This window comes from Pan paniscus, chromosome 5 (genome assembly GCF_029289425.2).
Source record: "Pan paniscus chromosome 5, NHGRI_mPanPan1-v2.0_pri, whole genome shotgun sequence".
Taxonomy (NCBI): Eukaryota; Metazoa; Chordata; class Mammalia; order Primates; family Hominidae; genus Pan; species Pan paniscus.
In genome coordinates, this window is record NC_073254.2 from 92,241,723 (window position 1) to 92,263,061 (window position 21,339).

The window sequence follows — 21,339 nt, forward strand, 5'->3', positions numbered from 1 at the left end:
GCTTGAGTTGAATGAAGGCTATTTTATCAACATTCATTTGGGCCACCATGAATTTAGGTGAGGAGGGAAAACACAGGGCTACTTGACCAGGGCAGTCAATATAGTGAAATTAATTTGGATATAGATAAAGTATTAATTGTAAAATAAAAATTCTAATCAATTATATTGTTAGTTGGTTAATAAGAAACATAATATGGTATTGCATTTTCAGTGGCTATAAAAGCCAAGAAAACTATCACGCTTTAATTTGTTATAAAGTTATAAAAATGTTCAGAATTCCCATTAGTATCAGGCCAAATTTATAGTATTAAAAAAATACTCAGTTGTCTATAATTGGAAACAGAGTCGTATATCTTATTTGAGGAATATTTAATTTTGTTTTGTTTTAATATTCTATAAAATCATTTTGAAATACAATGGCAAATCAGCAACAGCTAGGACTTCAACCATAATATTTGTACTTTATTGTTTAAATTTTTTAAATGCTTTTATGTTTATTTTTGTTTAACCTCTCAAGCAAATATGCTAGTGCAGACAATCTGGTTTCTTCCCTTTTCATGTTTTCATTGGCATACCATTGGCATAACCCATGTCTCATAATTTATCTGTTTCACTCACCACCCATCCTGTCTGTGCAGTGAGCTTCTTATGCTGCCCAGAGCAAAACGAGGACGAAGTGCAGAGTGCCTACATACTACCAGGTAAATACAGGGATTTGGTAATGGTGACTGTGTGTGATGACTCTCTTTCCATTCTATTATTCTTCCGTCTCTCCCTTAGTGGTATTATTACAAGCAAGTCAAATAAATTTCCCAAGTATTTGAAATTTGTTTTGTTTTATATTGAGGTTATGGAAAAGGTTCCAAATATATTTCAGTTCCGATTCAGGCTGACTACTTTGCCATCTGTAGATTCAAAAATCCAGAGACTAGTGGGCCTCTCTGGGACTGTTTGCGTTCCTAAAACTGAGGAACCAGTTTCTGCAATTAAAATTCTAAATGCTCACTGTGAGTGCCCCCAACTTTCCCACACATATTCCTGTCTAGTCACAAGAGGTCTAATCTGTGTATGGCAGTGTCATTGTTTCATAATTGTAAGTTTGCTCTGTTTTAGCCTTTTTTATTTCCTTTTAGAATTTATTGTTGTTTATATTCTGTTTGCTTTTGATAAAATCTTTAACAGTTCACTTTTAATGGCTGAGCTTCAGCTTCTTTCTTGATGAAAAGTGAAGATATTCAACCTGATCTTAACTATCCTAGCCCACCAGTTGTCAGAAATGCTGCAGTACAAACTTTCCCACAAAGGCATATAACAGTATGAATGCCTCTTTAGAAGCGACAAAAGATATAATTTTTGCTTCTAAATTGGAGCTTAGAGCCTGATGCTTTATGTTAATCTTATTACATCTTTAATTTCATATCCAAGTAAAACTTCTTACAGATTACTCATGGAACATATTCTATAAATACTTAATGTATATTTGAAATGAATATAGAAGTTAAGGAAGTAGTAAGTCAGTGAAACAAACTAACACATAATAATCGAACTCAAATATTTTAGCCAATAAAAAGCAAGAGGAAAGAGAAAGAAAGAGGTATTACCGCAGTACTTGGGATGCAAAGACAAATGCATGATTTATTATGTCTGTGTGTAATATGTAGTTCTGCCCAATAATGCAAACAAAATTGGGCTAATAAAAATTGTTTGAACTTTTTACAGTCTGAAGTTATACTACTCATAACTACTGCCATGTTTGCTTGGAGTGCCACAGGAAAAAATCGAGGAAATATTAGTTCTGCTTGCTGAGAAAAAAATGTAAAATCATGCATATTGTAAAAACCTACTGAAAGTCAAAGCATGAACTATCCAGGTTTATTATTACTTGTTCTTGACAAACAGTTTCTTAAAATAATGGTTTATTTACTAATTCTGAAAGTTTTCTCACACTCCTCTTGATGTGACTAAAGCTTCAAAAGAAATAAAAAACATGCACACAAAACAAACACAAAAAATATCCTTATATTTTAAGCTACTTAGTGTGTGCCTGGCACTCAGTGTGTGAATATTTCTAGGATACTCACACCAGTGGTCTAAATATAATAACTAAAAATATTTTTCTTTCCCTTATTTTGTACTTGTAAAATATTATATACTTATATAATATTATATAATAGTTGCATCATTTTATATAATCTTATCCTTAAGATTGGTGCTTTGCTAATAATTCTGAGCTCCACAAGTCCTATTTAATAGTCTCTGTATGTTGACTTTGCATTTCCTGATTTAAGCAAATAATCACATTTGTATGTATACAATTTAAAAATAAATGAGTATTCAGCGAGGCAGATAACATCCTGTGGACAGGTACTACGACAATAAGATAGGGAGTGGAAGGAAGCTGAGCTAGCCAAATGTGTCAGTGCGAAACATATATCACCAGTGTCTTTTCTCCTTCCTGTCTTTCATTCTCTAATGTGTAATGCTAAAAGTATGGAGATAGAGACAACATGAGTTCAAAAATATGTGCATGTATGTATATATAATCTCTTCTGTGTTTATATTCATGTATTTATAAAAACATTAATTTATATCTGTATAAAAATGAATGTCAAAATGTGTACATATAAATAACAACTTTATATGGATATATCAATAATATAGTTTGGTTTCATATAAACTATGGACACTTATTATTTATATAACTATCCATGGCTAAAATCTAAAGCTTTCAAAATACATCATACCATGTTCACTTAGGACTTATAAAAATAAAATCTGAGGATTTACTAGTCTCTAGTAAACATAAGGAAAATAACATTTATTTAATAACAAGCACGGTGTTAAATATTTAATGTACTTTGTCAATTTCCTGACAGTAATTATATGTTATGAATATTATTATCCTGATTTTAGAGATGAGGAAAAAAGCTAAGAAAGTTTGTTTTACAACTAATAGAGTAAGGATTCAAAATCAGATCTATTTGATATCTTCTGTTTAACTAGTTTTTCCAAAAATATGAAAACTTGTCCTATGAGATGTTTCACCAATAAGAGTTTTTGTGAGTCAAATACATTTTGGAAACTTTGCAACTGAAAGTGTCTACCTTGAAATTTAATACACACAGCATAGTAAAGTCATGTTCTAAAGAAATCTGTATGTTTAGTTTCTTTTCTCCCAAATTGTTTAATTTCCCAACCTTTTTTTAGTAAAACGTGTCTCGAGGAAGTGGTAGTATAGAGAAAATGCTATAGTTGCCTTACTGTATCCTACTGTGTCCTAAATATTGTGTACATGTTACCACACACCCCTGTTAAGTGGAAGTTATTTCCCACATTTTGTGGATGTAGAAACAGGCTTGGAGACTTAATCGAATTACCCAGGTCACAGCCAATAAGTGGCAAAGCCAAGGCAGGAACTTGAACATTCAGACTATAAATTTTGTGCTATTTTCTAGCTGTTTCCCATTCTATGTTGATCCCATTCTTGAAAAAAAAATCACTTTTGAAGCAATGCTTAGAAAAGTTTTATAGCAACCTATTACTAAAGATATTTGCCTGAGGTTAGGAGTTGAAAAGAAGACTCGACTGTCTAGAAAGGAGGCTAAATCCTTAGTTTCAGTAAAATTTATCCTCAACTTGTACTTAATAAGGAGGAAGCTGAAGCGGGCAGATCACTTGAGGTCAGGAGTTTGAGACCAGTGTGGCCAACATGGTGAAACCCCGTCTCTACTAAAACACACACACACACACACACACAAATTAGGTGGGCATGGTGGCAGGTGCTTGTAATCCCAGCTACTTGGGAGGCTGAGAGAGGAGATTTGCTTGAACCCAGGAGGCAGAGGTTGCAGTGAGCCAAGATCACACCATTGCACTCCAGCCTAGATAACAAGAGTGAGACTCTGTCTCAAAAAAGAAAAGAAAAGAAAATGGCATTTTAGTTCATTTTTTAACTGAAGTTTTAAGGGATTTCCTTTGATTTGATCATTAATATAAACATGATTAAACCAGTGAGGTGTTTGATGTTTAGGAAGCCTTTGATAAATGTTTATTCCCTTCCCTCTTGATTATGCTTTACTGCTAGCTGAGATAGATGATGGATTTTCATAATTAGTAATTAAATTTATAGAACATTATTAAATTATCAAAAAAATATATGGCTGGACCTAGTTTGTCCTTCATGGCATAGACAGTCCAGAAACCCTCACAGATTTTAAAGGAATCAGATGCCGTTGGGCCAATTTTCTGCCAATTCAAAATCCATATTCTGGTTTGCATCTAATGCCTATCTTACCCTACTTCCAAAGGAAAATTTCCTGTGGTTGGGTCTGGATCCAGACAGAAGCTGATAAGTAGAAAGAGCTTGCTCCTCTGCAATCACTTCTTGGCCTTTTTCTGTTTCCTTTTTTTGCTGCAGTCTGATACTATGACCAGCTTTGTCCCTGGAATGCTAGTCAACACTTTGTTTTGTTTTAGAACATTAATTCTTTTAGTCATATTGTAACTCTAAAATTATATAAATTAGTTGATTTTTACTTTTAGCTATGAGTTGTTTACTTTCATAGAAGTAGGCATAATATTAAATCAGAGATTAAGTAGCACATTTACATATTGATCAATGATAATTCATAGAGTTTGGTTAGCAGGTATTTTTCTAATTCAGATAATTAAATAATAATTTTGAGTATTTTATGAAGTCAAGTGTCTATGATTTCATATTTTAATAATTGTAGTCTTCCCTTCAAATAGTTATTGTGGTTCTTTTGAGAAAAAAATGACAAAAGATTTATCTATATAGCTTTATAGGCCTCCTACTTTCTGAATATCTTAATAAAATTGGTTTCATATATATTTTTCTGTTTCCTGCGTGTTTGTTTTGCTACGTTCCAGACATCTTGTTAGGCACTATAAAACATTACCTCCCAAGATGCCTTTATTACAGAGCAGTTCTCACTGGAATATTTACAGGTAAGAGCCCTAACAGTGAGTCCCACCCAGTTATAAAGTAATTCCTAATCCCTTGCCTACTAAAAATAGAAAATTCACATTCTAATAAAATATTAAATAGGAAATTTACATTCTAATAAAATATTCTTTTGAAATAATTATACAGTGAGAGACATTAAATTAATGATATCTAAAATCGTTTTAACTATAAAACTTAGTACTAGAATAATTCTCTGAATGACATCTACTAACTCAAATGTCAGAATTCTAGTTGCTTTGTCATTTGTATATTATTGTACTTGTTGATTTTAATTATAATTTATTTTATTTTATTTTTGTGTAATTTTAATTTGTGAAGCTCAATTCTGCCTGCACATACTAAGACCAAATCAGTGACTAGACAGGACATTTCCCTTCATCATGAATGCTTTAACTCAACAGTATTGAGATTTACTGATGAAATACTGGTTAGGTAAGAACATTTGGAAGTGATATCTTCCGTTTCCCTTGTTTATTGTTGTGAACCAAAAAAGTTGAGTTGTAAAATTATTTCTCCTCTGATGTCCTTCATTTTGTTTTGGTGTGGCATCTGTTCCTGGTAATGAAATTTTAGGCATTTTGTTTTAGTGCTTTCTGTATCCAGTTTTTTTCATAAGTAGGTGTGATTTAGTCTCATTTTTCAGTCTGAGACACTTTTAAAAATTATGCAAAGCAATTTAAGCATAATCTTTGTTTAGCTTCATTTTCTAAACAAAATTTTACACTTGTCATTCTGTCAACTCTCTCACACCCTTATGAATGGAATCCCAGTGATTCTACATTTTGTGTAAAGGGGACATTATTTTATGCTTTACTCTCTAACATGGTCTTCCTTTCTTTGTTTTCTCTGTCTTTCTCTTCTACCACTGGATGCAATGCACTGGCACTAGTGAACTGCAGCCCTTTCTTGACAGGGCTAGGAGTGCTAGTACCAACTGCTTGAGACCAGATACTAGTTTGCATTCACCAGAACGAGAAAGGTATAAAATAAAGACTTTCTTAATTTCTTATCATTTGTACTAGTGATTTTTTTCAGTCACTTTGTTTTGTTTCATGACAGCCTTACAGGTTTATTCATTCATGTACACTTTGCTAACTGTCTACATTTCCCCTTCCCTTATTATACATGTCTATTTAGAGATATGCGTATGTGGATAAACCCAAGGGTACACATACACATATTTCTATGAATGTTGTTGCAAATGGTGTGGTGTAATTTGTAACTGCTTCTGGCTGCTGCTTTTCCCCTTTTGTTGCTGTTCAGTCATTTTATTGACTATTCAGGAAACCTTCAGTATGCTGATAATGTTATAAGGTCCAGTGAATTATCCGAAGGGGAGGATCACTTTCCTCTTAGTACCACTGATAAATAGTATTTATAGGTTTAACAACAATCTTCTATAAACTCATAACAGGAAGTATTTTTAAATAGAATACTTCCTTTGTATATCTACATTCATTTTTAATCAATCTACTCTTTGATATAATGTTTTACCTTAAATTATACTTTGACAACAAAAAATGATGTTATTCATAAATTTCCTGATGCCTAACAAAAAGAAATACATATATATGTACACAGACAATTTTGCTTAAAACTTTAATTAATAAATTCTGATTTCAATTCAAATATATTCATTGATGTTGTGTTACACTGTCTCCTAGCTGTAAGCATCTAATTTTTCCACTGTGATGGAACTCTTTTAATAGACTTAGTTATAATTTTAATAGACTTAGTTATAATTGATAGTCTTGTTTATAATGGCTATCTCTTTTTAATTAGAAGTCATTCAGAAGACATTTGCATACTACCTCTTTACAAATCCTGAAGAAAAATATTTAGTTGTACTAATGTAACCCGCTCCTCCTTCTTAGTAGGCTACTTAAAGCTTTTCTTTAGGTAACTTTCTAATCTGAGTCTATTCATTTATTTATGAGATATTTATTTCTGGAATTGAACAATAGGTACACGTGTGTATATACCTTGTTTTAGCGCCTTAAGAATTTACTTTTAAATTGTGTATTCTTTTACATTTGTAAAATATGTAATAGAAAAAAGTGAAATTTAATTTCTGTCTTGTATCCCTTTACTTTTGTAATATAAATTTTAGTTGAAAGGACTATAGAGTCTCTAAAATCGTAATTGGAATTGTTTTATCATTCTCTTTAGTCAAATATAACCCCTTCCCCAAATAATTTCAAGAGTAGCAAGAATATTTTAAAATATGTTTAGTTATTATTTTCTTATATGTTTCTGGTTAGTAGTAAAACAAGGATAGAAATTCTCAAGTCAGTGGAATCTTCTGACCATAGCAGCCTGACATTTTTAATATTACCCATATCAGTGCCATCTGATAGAAACATAATGCAAGCTGATACTTTAATATTTCGTAGTAGCCATACTAAAAGGATTAAGTTAATTTTAATTTTTAACCCTGTATATTCAAAATATAATTTTCACATGTCATTATTATACAAACTATTAGATATTTCGCACTCCCTTTTTTACAGCATAATAAGCCATAGATACTAAAGATAGTTTGTACTTGCACCACTCCCACTTTGGACTAACCACATTATGGTGCTCATTGGCTTCATGTGGTTTGTGGCTCCTGTACTGGACAGTGCAGGTCTATTCTTATGGTGAGCCTATCTAGCATATGTTCCCTTGTGACACTGAAGCCACAGAGTTTATAAATCTCCATGTTGGCAAATTTAATCTGTCAGATAATACCCTTAAAGCAGGTCAACCAGCAGGCAAATAATCTAGGGACAGTTATTGTACAGATTGTTGTAAAGTCCAAGTGAGTGTATTTACCTTGAATAAAAGAAGAAAAAATATTGAAAACATATATTCACTCTACATATTGAATAAAAAGGAATTTTTCATTTAAAAACTCAATGAAACAAGTCTTAGTATTATCAATGATCCTAAGTTTATTGGGATCACTTTATTGCCAAGAAGAACAGCAATTATTTTATGTAATGTAAAATAAACAACAATTATTTTATGTAATGTAAAATAAAACTTAGATAAGGTTTCATCAAGTAATTACAGAAGCTGTAGATGCTTATTGGTTTGGAGGATAGAGACTACAAGTACCCTTTGTGAACATGCCTATGAAGCAGCTTTGAAGCAGAAGATAACAATATCAAGAGTGGTGACTTTGTTATCTTTGGAGAGTGCATCTAAAGCCCCCAGACAGTATGCGGAGAGTAGGAGAAGGGAGGCTTAGAGGGTTTTCGAGGCTACTTAATTTTTCTAATTTACCGCAGGGATTATTGTATTAATGCCTAATATATACATAGTAGATAAAATGTTAGAGCAAATGTTTTAAAAACTTAATTTTATATTCTTAAGAGATGAACATTATTTCTACAAATTTGTCAACTATGTATGGTCAAACGATTTTGATTAACATTTACATGCCTTTATACCAACTTAACTCCTAACCTTTAACACAAGTTTTCTGTTAAGATAAAGGGTGAAATTGCCAAACACACTCAGTACTCAATATAATACTTTTCTAATGATTCAGAAGATAAAAGAGCAGCATTCTTTTCCTGAAGGAGTTGAAAACCATCAGATACACCTATCGTTTCTCCCTTGTTACATGGTTTGGCCTACTTTAACAGACGAGTTTTGAATAATGCATGTAAAACGCAGTTTGGAAAGGAAACCGTTTTAGTTTAGGAGCACCTCCATTTCATGTTCTGTTGATTACACAGATGGAAAACATGCTTATGGGTTACCATAATTCAGTGAATTATTCCAATTCAGTTATGCTTCTTAAATCAATATATTTGAGGTTTATTTGTATTAAGAAATAATTTATCATTTATATCTTCCCATTTCCCTTGCTTCCCTGATTGGCAAGGAGTGAGTTACAGGCCTGCTATTAACCTTTGCTTTTCTAGGTTTTCAAACAAATTGTTACTTACATGTTCAGAAGCAATGATTTTTAGAGCCACTAGAGAAAACTTACTTTTCTTGGATGGTTTACCTTCTTCCTTGGCCTTTCAGAGCAATCGTATCCTTGATGAAGGCTTATGAAAGGGTAGTTTATACTTACCGCCTGCATTTTTTACCTTCCAGTAATTCCTGTAATCTGTAGCTGTACTGAAATTCTTCTGTGGTTTACATTGGCTCCCTAGTTGTTCAGCAACATCTTGCAACATTTTACATTACCCACCCTGTCACTTGAATCTCTCTTCCATTAAGTACCTCTACAGATTTTCTTAAACCTCTGTTATGATGTCTCCTTTGAAGGCTTGTCTTACTCCACTGTCCTATAAAGATAGGTATTTCCCTAGCTCCACCTCCAGTTTTCTTCTTTTGCCCCACCCATACTGTACTGTTCCTTAAATTTTATTTCTATAAAAGGTGCCCACTCCAATACATATGAAGACAACCCTCCACTATGATTGACCAGACCCTGTCAGGCCTAAATTTCTAAATGATGATGTCTAAATCAACTTCATTATCTCCCCTTCAGTCCCTTTACAGCAAAATCCTTCCTCTTTCTAAATTTTTCTCTCATTTTATGGTTTTGACGTATAACCAGCCACACAATCTGGAACTACTTCTCTTCCTGCTCCGTCACAAATTCAGTCACAATAAATTCAATCAATTCCTTCGGAACAGGTCCCTCACCTTGAATATATTAATAGATAGCCCTTCTCCAGTTCCAGTGACACTCCTGCTCCCATTAATTTTCTTAAGTTCTAATAGTCTTTATTAACTTATATCTCATTTTCTTCCTATTAAAATTAAAATATTCTTCTTCCTTTGTTGTCTGATTAAAAATTCTGCTCACTGTTCAAAAATATAGGTTAAATACCATATCTTTGTAAAACCCTTCTTAACCTCCTCCCCTGTCCTCAGTCCCGCCACCAACACACGCACATACTTCCTTTTCTTTTGCCAGTCAGAATTATTTACTATCTTTTCTGGGCCCACCTAATTTTATATACTTCTATTAAAATACGTTGTATTTTATTTAGTACTGTAGTATGTTTGTGTCTTCCACTATATTGTGATATTCTTCCACGATATCACCATATAGTGGAAGAAACACACACACTAGCCTTAAGGGAAAGGAAGTTCTTGGCTAAAAATCAACAGCTATAAATTGAATTGAAGTAGATATCATAGGTCTTGTTTCAGAGTATAACTATGTGTATTAATTAAAATAAGTTAAATTTAGTTTAAAACAATATTGGAAAAATATTTAAGGACTAAAATGAATAATTAGAACAGACAATAAAAATACATATGTGTGTAATCAGTTATCTCATTTTGTTTGGTTTTTAATGTTATAATTTCTAATTGAGGGCAGGGATAATATCCTATTTCTCTTTTCCATCTATAGTGACAACATGATGTATTTTTTACTTGGTAAATCGTTCATTTGGGGAGTTTAGGGGCTTAAAAAACACCTTCTACTTTTCACTTCAAAGTTGGATTGAGCTGTGAGTTAGACCCAAGTACTAGAAAGATGGGAGATTTAATTTTCAATATAAGTACTTTGAACAGAATTGAAAGCTGTGGCTTTGAGTCTGCAAGATGGCTAATAACTAATCCCAGAATCAGCCAGATTCACTGAGCCACACAAACTTCTGCTACAGGGTCAGGCCTCAGATCTCATCACTGCTTTACAAGTTTGTTTGTTGTGCTGTTTGCAGGCATCATAATTTGGAAAAAGGAATCCAGAAAGGGCTAAGTTTCCTGTGCCCAATTCTTTACCATGGTCACCTATCATATAAGCCACTCTTTCTTCCTTGGGGTGCAATGAGGAAAGGCTTACTTGAATGAATTTCCCTCAAAATGGAAACATGAGACTTAAGGGAAAGGAGGTTCCTACCTAAAAATCAATAGTTATATATCGAATTGAAATATGTATCATAGATCTTGTTTCAAAGTAGAAGTACTGCCGTGGTGGCTCATGCCTGTAATCCCAGCACTTTGGGAGGCTGAGGCGGGCGGATCACTAGGTCAGGAATTTGAGACCAGCCTGACCAACATGGTGAAGCCCCGTCTCCATGAAAAATACAAAAAGTAGCCGGGCGTGGCGGTGTGCGCCTGTGGTCCCAGCTACTAGAGAGGCTGAGGCAGGAGAATCGCTTGAACCCGGGGAGCAGAGGTTGCACTGAGCCAAGATGGTGCCACTGCACTCTAGCCTGGGTGACAGAGCAAGACTCCATCTCAAGAAAAAAAAAAAAAAAAAAAAAAATATATATATATATGTTAATAAGTGAAATTTAGTTTAATAGGGAAAAAATTTTAAGGACTAAAGTTATTAATTGAAAACACAATAAAAATATATATGTGTATAATCAGTTATCTCATTTGTTTTGGTTTCTAATGTTGCAATACCTCATATTTTTAATTTGTGCTATTTATGGAATTAATGATTTACATTTTTATTTAATGCCTTTTTTAGATAGTTAAGCTTCTTAGCCATGTTCTGCCAAGAGATATGCACCATTGAAAGACGTGTGTATATGCAAGTACAGGTATTAATAATACACATATACATTTGTTTTAAAGTTTATCAATGCCTGGGGGAGAGGGAAGAGCTGCAACATAAGTATCATTTAATTGCTTTCTGAGGCCTATCAATTCTCAATCCCCTTATGTCAATAGCACTGTTTATTTCTTGGTTAAGGTTCTCATTATTCTTTATCCCCAAAGCCAATAGCCTTATGTCATTATTTACTTAAACATTCACAAATATTTGTTTATTCTGTGCTATGCATAATGGATGCAATTATCAAAAAAAAAAAAAAGCCTCACTGTATTTCCTTCTGCAGGGAGTTCACAGCCTGTTTATTCAATCCTGTAGCCTCCAGAGTGATCTTTCTTCTTTTCTTCTGATCACAGTGAAAGGAGTGGGCTCCCAAGAAATAGATGTTCCTCAATTAATGAATTTAGAATACGTGATACTAAAGTATGAATAATTTACTAAGTAACTAAGCAATGAACTTTTAGGTAGGCTGGTTTGGAAATACAAATCAAGAAAGGACCGGTTTAGTTCAACTTTATGATTAAAATCTCCAACGTAGCCTGCCATATTAGCTGGTAAAATGAAAATAGAAATGAAAGTTGAAGCTATGTATATTTCTCAATAACCAGAGTTGGGAAGAGAGATAAAGATTCTAATTTTGGTCATTCCTTGTAATAGGAAAAAAAACCAGAAGTAGCACCTATTATAGAAAGCATATAAAATATGCTAGTATATTTAAAACTTACAAAGATGTGTTATTAAAACTTAAGTGACATCTTTTCTTAGGACAAAAGCTTGGATATAAATTGATCCTGCTCTTGTTGTATCCACTGTATGTGGGAAAAAGCAAACAGATTTATTATATTGGTACTACATATCAGCATATTCAGAAGGACTCTAAGTGTACAAATATACGTGTATTAAACCAAATATTCGTTTAAAATTACCTTTTAATCGCTTGCATTCACAATTGCTTGTTTCTAAATGTACATCTTTCTCCTCCACAGCTTTCACTGCATGTTTCATAATTATGCCGTTTTTACTTGCTTTTTCTTTACTTTTATGTTTAAATAAGCACAAGGACTGGAATTTTGCCCTAGGAAGCAAGGTTATTCATAATTCTGTCCAGTTAATATTGTTACTTCACAGAAAAATACGAAGTCTATATTTGTGTTTCCAAATAACACCAAAAGTTTTAACATAACTGAGTATATACCTTAATGTAGAAAATGCCGTCGTTGTAATTCTTTTCCAATTATTTTACAACTATTTCTTCATTTTATCTATAAACAAAAGCCAGTACAGTGAAAAGAAACTTTTCAAAACATTCAGATTGGATTGACCAATCCTTTAAATAATTTTTAAAAATTAAATAAAATTAATGCAAAATGTTATTTCATCAACATTTATCACCTTTAAGAGTATGTTCCACACATTTTTATCTTCTCCTCAAAATCTGCTATTCAGTATTTTCACTTGCTTCATGGCTTCTTCAAAGCCTGACTTGAATCATGCCAAGTTTGTCTATTTAAGATAGATTAAACAAAGGCTTCCAGAGAATTTCAGAATTGAGTATCTGATGACCTCGCATATCCTGAGTGACAGAAGCCCTTTGCTATGTTTGGCCAGATGGTCTAAAATATTCAGTAAACCAAGTTATATCTGGCAAGTTTTCAAAAAGAAAACTTTCTTTTTGAAATGGTAGGACTAGACTCCTTTGGATAATTATAAAATCTTATACCTAAATGAGTCCTTTAAGACTATCCAGTTATTCCTTCTTTCATACAAGAAAGCCAATATCTAGAGAAAAATATCCTGTTAGAATTTTCATATATAATAAATAAAAAATTTTAATTCTGACCCATTCAGTGTCTTATTTCCTCAGTTTTAACTAGATGTTTGAAATTTGTGTCTGTGCACAGACAGAATCTAAAGGTAGCTTAACAAAGGAATGAAACAGTTTTCTAACTTGTGTTTACTGTTAATCGCAAGAAAAGTATTATTGTAAATGCTGAGCTAAAAAGCATCCATTTAATTGACATACTTTTGCAAATAAAAACCAGTGAAACTAAAAAAAATTAATGCTAATTTATCATTTCATGTATCTATGTTCTTTGCTTTTATTTATCAGTATCGTTTACTTACAGCTTTTAAAGTTCAGTAATTAGCCCTGTGGTTTTTGACAAGAAAACTTAAGAATTCACTGGTAGTTTTCCCATGAATTATTTCTTCATGTCACTGTTTCAACACTGAAGAACACTTTTATTTCTTCTACTTAACTGTGCTCCTTACTTTGTATTAAATTCACACATCCCCACCTTTGCAACTCTACCCAGTAATTTCAAGGCCTGGTATCACAAAATCATTGGTAGCTTATTAAACCTATTTATTCAAACATAAGCCATATTCCTAAAGATGCATCTTTAAGAACTTAAAGTTACATTAATATTTGTATATTTATAGATTAAATATGCACATAGAAGCACATTTTGGAAGAAAAAAACTACACTTAATAGGCGGATTCCAAACATCTTCCTAAATAAATTGTTTCTTTATTCACTTATAAGATTATAGGTTTTATGTTCTTAAAGTATTGTAACTTATCTTTCCAAGGCTTATAACAGTGAAGATTTTAAATTATGGAGCAAAGAATCTACACTTTGCCTTTATGGGGTGCTTTTCCAGTCCTCTTGTTCCATGTATTCTTTTATTTTAGGAGTTACTAAATGTCCTGTTTTTTCCTGTCTTGTTCACTGGGCAAACAGGGGTAGATGGTCCCCCTCCCTAGATAGGAGACGACCTCCTAGTCCCAGGATTCAAATCCAGCATGCATCTCCGGAGAATGACAGGTACTAGTCAACTCCTCCTCACAGACAAGTGGCTTCTAGAAGCTTATAGGCCACCAACTGAAGGATAACCAAGAGAAATGTTGAATATGATGTACTTTATTCCAGGAGCCAGAGCCAGATATGTTAGATGTAGCCAACTCTAGTAAAGCACCTCAGAATATTTACTGAAATGAGGATAGCATACAAATGGCAGAGTTTAAACACAGTGAAGTCAGGATCCATTGAAAGGATGTTCTGTTTTGAAGAGCATTTGATTGTGTTTTGAATTTCTGGAAACAAATTTAAATACTGTTTTTGTTGATAAGTAAATAAAAATTCTCAGGTGCTTTAGAGTATATTAAAATCTGTCACAGAGCCTATATGTTATATTGGTTGATGGTTTTATCTCAGTTGTCTTGTTTTGCTGCTGTGTACACTTGTTAACAATGAAGTTTAGGCTTTGATTATATTAAATAATGTCTGTCTTATTAAGTAAAATACCTGGTTTTTATATATTTTATAAATATTGTATTGTTAAACACAATATTGTCCAGGGCTAAGGGGTCAGTCCCCAAGGTAGGTTTTTAAAAATAGCATCAGTGCTTTGAATCCACTTTATGCTGATATGTCAGAAGTGCCACAACATATATTTTCCATTACTTTGTTATTCTTCTCAGTGTGAAGTTGACCCAGTTTTCCTATTTTATGGTATATATATATATATATATATATATATGTGTGTATATATAGGCTTTATCTTTAAATGTTTTTTCCTGACTGGTCACAAAGGTTTTTGGGTGTTTGAGATGCTTCTCTTCTGGTTCAAGCAGAAATTCAGCCAACGCATTGGTAATATTTATTCAGCAGATAAGTAGATGTGGTATCTCAGAAGCAGCATAATTAGTCATGTAAATGTACAGATTTTTTTTAGTGTGTGTGCGTACGGCAGAGTAATTTAAGCCCTAGTTAACCGTGACACAATTTATTTTATGTATTTGTAAACAATCAAGATATCCTCAGGATTTTAGCTTGAAAGAAAAAGGAAACATTGTCACCAAGAAAAAAATTAAGGTTGTTTTACAAATACTGGAAAAGACTACAAACTGATATTTTATGAAGGTTTCAGGAACATTTTAGCATCTTTTAATCTCTAAGATACTTGCCTCAATATGGTTTATATTTACATATTTGGAAATTAAATATAATTCTTTCTGCTACTGTCTGATTTCTAGGATAGAAATTCTTGGACTAGAAAAACTAGTAACCAATCTAAAAAGTATTACAAATGTAGAGTCTTCTCAAAAAAGAATATAAAATAATTGTGTAAATTCAATAAAAATTTATATCTATATTGCTACTCATTTATTCAATAAAAACTTATTGTACCCCTACTATGCACCCTATCCAAATGGCTAGGTCACAACAGTGATTAAGACAGGCAAAGTCCTGGCCATCAGGGAACTTAGAATTTTCTTTTAGAAAAGATACTTCTGTGCCAGGCATGGTAGCTCACACTTGCAATCCCAGCACTTTGAGATGCCAGGGCCAAGTGGGGAGGATTACTTGAGCCCAGGAGTTTGAGATCAGCCTGGGCACCACAGTGAGACTGCATCTCTGCAAACAGTTTCAAAATTAGCTGGGTGTGGTGGCACATGCCTGTAGTCCCAGCTACTCAGAAGGGTGAGGTGCACACACAGTCTGTGAGCCCAGGAGGTCAAGGTTGTAGTGAGCCATGGTCATACCACTGCATTCCAGCCTGGGCAACAGAGTGAGAACCTGCCCCCTCCGATCCCCAAGAAAAGAAAAAAAGAAAAGATAATTCTAGAAAACCTTTGTATGTGTTCCAAAACAAATAAAATAGTAGATTTCATCTTCTGTATTGATTGAGTATAGGAAAATTAAACATGATGATCTTTGTAATGAATATAAATGTAAGTTTATCTGGGCATTGATTAAGCAAAATGGAAATTCAAATAATACTTTCAGTTCTTACATACACGAGATGTTATTAGCTTAATTTAGTGGTATATGAATTATTCCATTTGATTGTCTCGATAGTATATATAACTATAAGAGTAGATTTTGGGACCAGAAATGATCCTTTTAGATAAGATTATTAAGATAAATTATTATTAAATACATAATTTTGAATACATGTTTTGCTTTTTTATGGTAACATATTTATAGATAAGTCCTATGTTTGACCAAAATAAATACACTTTACATCTCTTGATACTATTATTTATTACTATAGAGAATAGAGAATTATTTACAATACAATTTTATTAAAATATAAGACAAATATGTACGTATAAAATGAGAGATAAATTATGTCCACTAATGCTACATTCATAGGTTACTATGTCAACCACTTGGCAAATCGTAATGAACGTTGGCATTTCATTTCTCATCAGCTTTATTTACTCATTCAGAAGTTTCTACCAATTTCTAAATGAAGTAAATATGGCATCAGATTTGGATATAGTGAATGTTCATAAGAATTTCAGCGTTAGGTGACTTTTATTGTTGGACACTGGTAGCCAGGAAAATATTCTAAAGTTAATGACAATTTATACAATTCAACTTTGGATATCTTCTATCAGGGCCATAGTTGATTATTTTGAAAATAACATTGTAATGCAGAACGTAAATTATTCCTTAAGAGAGTTATCCAGTACATTCAAATAAATTGAAAAGCATTTAGTTGCCCTCTTGTTTCCCACAGCATATATGTGTACACAGATACATAATTTTTAGAGAACCATTTCTCCATAATTTAACAGTAAGCATTCTCAGTTTTTCTCAAGTGATACCATAGATTTATTTGGAATTAACATGAAGGTACTTTTATCTAAGAATATTTTCTAGAAATTGAGGAAATTTAAAACATTGATGAAGAAAAAATACATAAATTTGGAATCCCAGGGGATGTTTTCGATTTTAAAATTGTAGTGAAAATTTCCTTGTAGTTGTATTTCTAAAAATGTTGACCCTTAAAAAATCATCATTCCAATAACAAAGCATCTCTTTAGAAATAACATTATTTTAATACATGAAAATGCTAATGAACCTATATATACGTAATTATATGAGTGTAAATTAAATGTAGATTGAGTTGTAGCTTGAAATTAACCAAAATTTGTAAGTAGCCATTTAGAAAAAATATATTTTAATATGGCCCTGAAGCATCAGAGTTCTGAGTTTAGTGCTTACAGTATAATCAATCGTCTTTAAGAATGAAAGGCTAGTGTAAGTTATTATTAAATAAAACTTTATTTTGGTAAATGTTTTATTCAAGAAAATGCAATATTTTCATTGGGTACATTTTGAGGTATATTTTAACATGTCACTGGCTTTACAAATCACTGCAGTGACTATCTTCAATATTTTGATTGAGAATGGTTTTTAATCTATCTATCTATATATGATTTTTAAGGGTACAATTTAGTAGTGCATGACTCAAATACCAAAAATATTTGGTTAAATAATCTTATTTCCAGAACTTTAAATTTTTCAATTAAGTAAAGCATCCCACTATGTTTAATTCCTGAGTTGTTCTGCTAAAGTGGCTCTAGTTTCTTTTGCAGATAACCAAATTTGTGTAGTTTCCTATACCTATTAGTTGGTAGCAGCTACTTGTCTATAAGAATCCTCAACCAAGAGTATCAAGTGGTTTCTTTTGATATAAAATGAATTAATCTTATTTCTCCTTTGAAAATATTCTGGGACAAACAAATCACAAACTTTTTGCTTCCAGGATTCATGGCAGTTGCCACATATTTTCAAAGTTAGTGTAGAACCACTTATAAATAAATATAGTATATTACTTATTATTTCTTTTTGTTCTATAATATCCTTTATTATCTGTGCTTTTCAAAAATACTCTTTCTTTGAATGAACAAAGTGTATCCATGAACTAAAATATGGTGAGTCTATTTAATAGCTACAGTCGTATACATAAATATCAATAATATACAGGAAGGTAAATGTATCTTAATTGCATGCATCCATCTTCACTGCATAGGAACATCTCTTATTTAGGTTGATTCTATTCACATTTAATTTTTCCTTCCCAAACTTAATGAGTAAATAGGGTGATAGAGATTTGCTTTGCACATTAAGACAGTATAAGCCATGTAAGTAGTAAGCCAAAATATAGACAGATATATTCTTATGATATCAGTGTTAGCTCTAATTAAGTGAAAACATTATGTAGTAGACTTTTGTTACAGTATTTCCAAGGCAGAACAGACTATGTTTTCATTGTTATAAAATAGTCTTAAATAATTATGATTTTATTAATTTTGTCCTTTAATAAAATTTTAATGCCTTCAGAAAAGCTTTATTTACCAACGTCTTTAGAGAGTTACCCTAACTGAAATTAGTTATTGAAAAGGAAAAGAAAACACATAGATTTTAACAATTACCTCTGTTTTTCATCAGTTCATTTTACAAATCTTCACACTAAATTAATAGAAAGGAAATAATCACAGAAAATGGAACTTCAAAAGAATTGGGGTTTAAGTAGAAACATCCCATTTTCTGATTTTTACTCTAGCTTTGATTTAATAATAAAATAATTGCTTTTATACCTTACAGTTGAATGTACTTTTATAGCTTTAAAAGAATTTCTTTAGTACATTGTGAACTAGAAAGCATAAGGCAAAAAATCACACAACTATTAAGTTGTGAATAAAGGGAGAAAAACTCAAGATTTCTGATTCTTGCATGTTTAAAACCAAGTAAATATTCTTTATGAATAATGTTGTAAAGATAAAAAATTTATGCCAGAACAAAAAAGCATGTTTAAACTAAAAATAAGACATAATGAAAACACTGAAACAGTGTTGTCTTGTTCACTCGTGCCCAGGGATCTCTCAAATAAACATCTAATCATTCAAAATGAACATGTGGCAGAGTCAGCAGAGAACTTAAGCACATAAGGGTGTGATGGTGTTATCCTCATCAACTTATTAAGGTCTGTCATAGCTTGGATAAGACACTTAAACTTTTGTGGACTAAGTTTCCTCATCTCTAAACTTAACTGGTTATACATGGGATAGCTGAATTTTAATGTCCTATAGACTCTAAAATTGAGTCTATACTGCCTTGTTGCATCATGTTAAAACATACATTAGGCCCTCGATAATGACTGACAGTTCATTATGTATTATTCAGTAAACCAAAGGTCATGTTGTATTTAAGTATTTTATATTTTGCTGAAGGCCAGAAAATTATGCAGTTTTATTTTTTAATTTATTTCATTTGAGGCAAACTAGATTTTATAGCCCTAGTTAGTTCTTTTTTATTGTAATTTTTGGGCTTTCAAATTTAATGATAATACTCAAAATATTACCTTTTAAACTATCCATTCAACAAATAATTATTGAGCAACTACCATATGCTAGGTGTTGATATTACACTGATAATCCAAACAGACACAATTCCTGACCACAGGGAACTTAAAGTGGTATAAGGTAGAAAGTAATTCATTTTAGTATGATCTATTTTGTGATTACACAATTAATAGTTTCAGTAGTATGGTACATGAATATAGGTGGATTGTTCTAACCTTTCCTATTTTACATATCTCAATCCAATTTATTCTAAGACATGGCTGTGTTAAAATATACAATATTTTGGCTATAATTTGGATTCAAAATAGAAAATAACATTAGAATTTTCTATTTTATTCTCTGCTCCTTTACAGAAAATTATTGCAATTAAGCACATATCATTTTAACTTAATTTACATATTCTCTTAAGGGGTTAGAAGAATTATAAAGACATATCCTTTGTAGTTATCTTTAGAAGAATCTTTAATGGAGGTAAATTTCATTGATATTTGAAGAGAAAAAAGGGGCATCCTCAATAAGAGGGTTAAAAATGAAAACAAAAATTAAAAGGTTAGATTATGAGCCTTTGCATGAATATTTGTTATCCAGTTATAGAGCACTGGCTCTAAGTTTTATATTTTTATAGATGAGTAAGAAAACCCTTTGCCTTCAAGAAACAAATATTTAAAGCAATATTTTAATAGCACCACTTGCTAATTCCAAGTAATGCAAAAAACATAGTCAATTCTAGTTCTGTGTAATACTACAAATACTACAATACTGAGTACTACTGAAATATTTAAAATTAGCAAAACCTGTGTGTGTGTGCAGTGGTAGTGGTATTATTGCCACTTTTTAGGTAAAAGAAAACTGAAGCACAGAGACATTAAGTAATTTCACCAAAATCGCCTGGCTAGCCAGAACAGAGCTGAGATTACACCCAGTTCATTATTTTAGCCATTTATGCCAGAGATACAACATGATTACTGTTGTTCAGATTATGGACTCTCAGTTCACCTCCTGGCTAGATGTTGAATGACCATGTAAGCGAGAAAGTATTCTCTAACTCTCAATTTTCTTATTCTTAAAAAGGATAAAAGAGTAGTACCTACCTCTGGATTGGAAAGAAGATTATATGAGATAATGCAGATAAAGTGAACATGCTATCACAGAGAAAGCTCTCAGTAAATGTTATATATTATTAATATCATAATCACTGTTACAACAATCATTGATTGCTGTGATAATCTAATATATGAATCCATTACATTTTAGGAGATGAAAAGAGGAGGAAGAGTTTGAAAGTTTCACAGAGGAAATGAAATATCACTTGGGTCTAGAAATTAATAGAAGTTGCCAGGGATCAGAAGAAAAGCAGGCTATTTCAAAAAGATGCCTATAGCCCTTTGATTGTGCAGAAGTTTTATTCAAGGGTCCACCAGATTGTACACAATTTCTCTGCCTTCTCCTGCAAAATTTTTCATCTGAATCACCTCTCTTGACCCCTGCCTTCTTATTATTTCTTATTATTTCTTCCCTTTTCCTGAGATACTTTTTCTCTAACAATATACATGGGTATCTCCTTCACTTTACATCTTTGCTAAAATGTCACCATTTCAATAAGTCCTTTCCAACCACCCTACTTAAAATTGCAATATGCCCCTGCCCCTAAACTCCCAGCTT

The 21,339-nt window shown here is 32.2% G+C and overlaps 1 protein-coding gene across 50 annotated transcripts in view; it reads left to right on the plus strand.

Moving 5' to 3' along the window:
* RIMS1 (regulating synaptic membrane exocytosis 1) overlaps nucleotides 1–21,339 on the plus strand; it is a 516,521-nt gene that overhangs the window by 373,986 nt on the left and 121,196 nt on the right. For 20 of the 50 annotated variants that reach the window (XM_034962343.3, XM_034962348.3, XM_034962353.3 and 17 more), the window contains 2 exons: nucleotides 639–701; nucleotides 5,877–5,966. The exons of 9 other annotated variants lie outside the window; for them this stretch is intronic. In XM_034962343.3, coding sequence (XP_034818234.1) covers nucleotides 639–701; nucleotides 5,877–5,966 — 153 coding nt within the window. Of the gene's footprint in view, nucleotides 1–638; nucleotides 702–5,876; nucleotides 5,967–14,257; nucleotides 14,342–21,339 lie in introns of all 50 variants that reach the window. 21 more of the 50 variants (XM_034962340.3, XM_034962337.3, XM_034962336.3 and 18 more) reach the window with 2 other exon arrangements.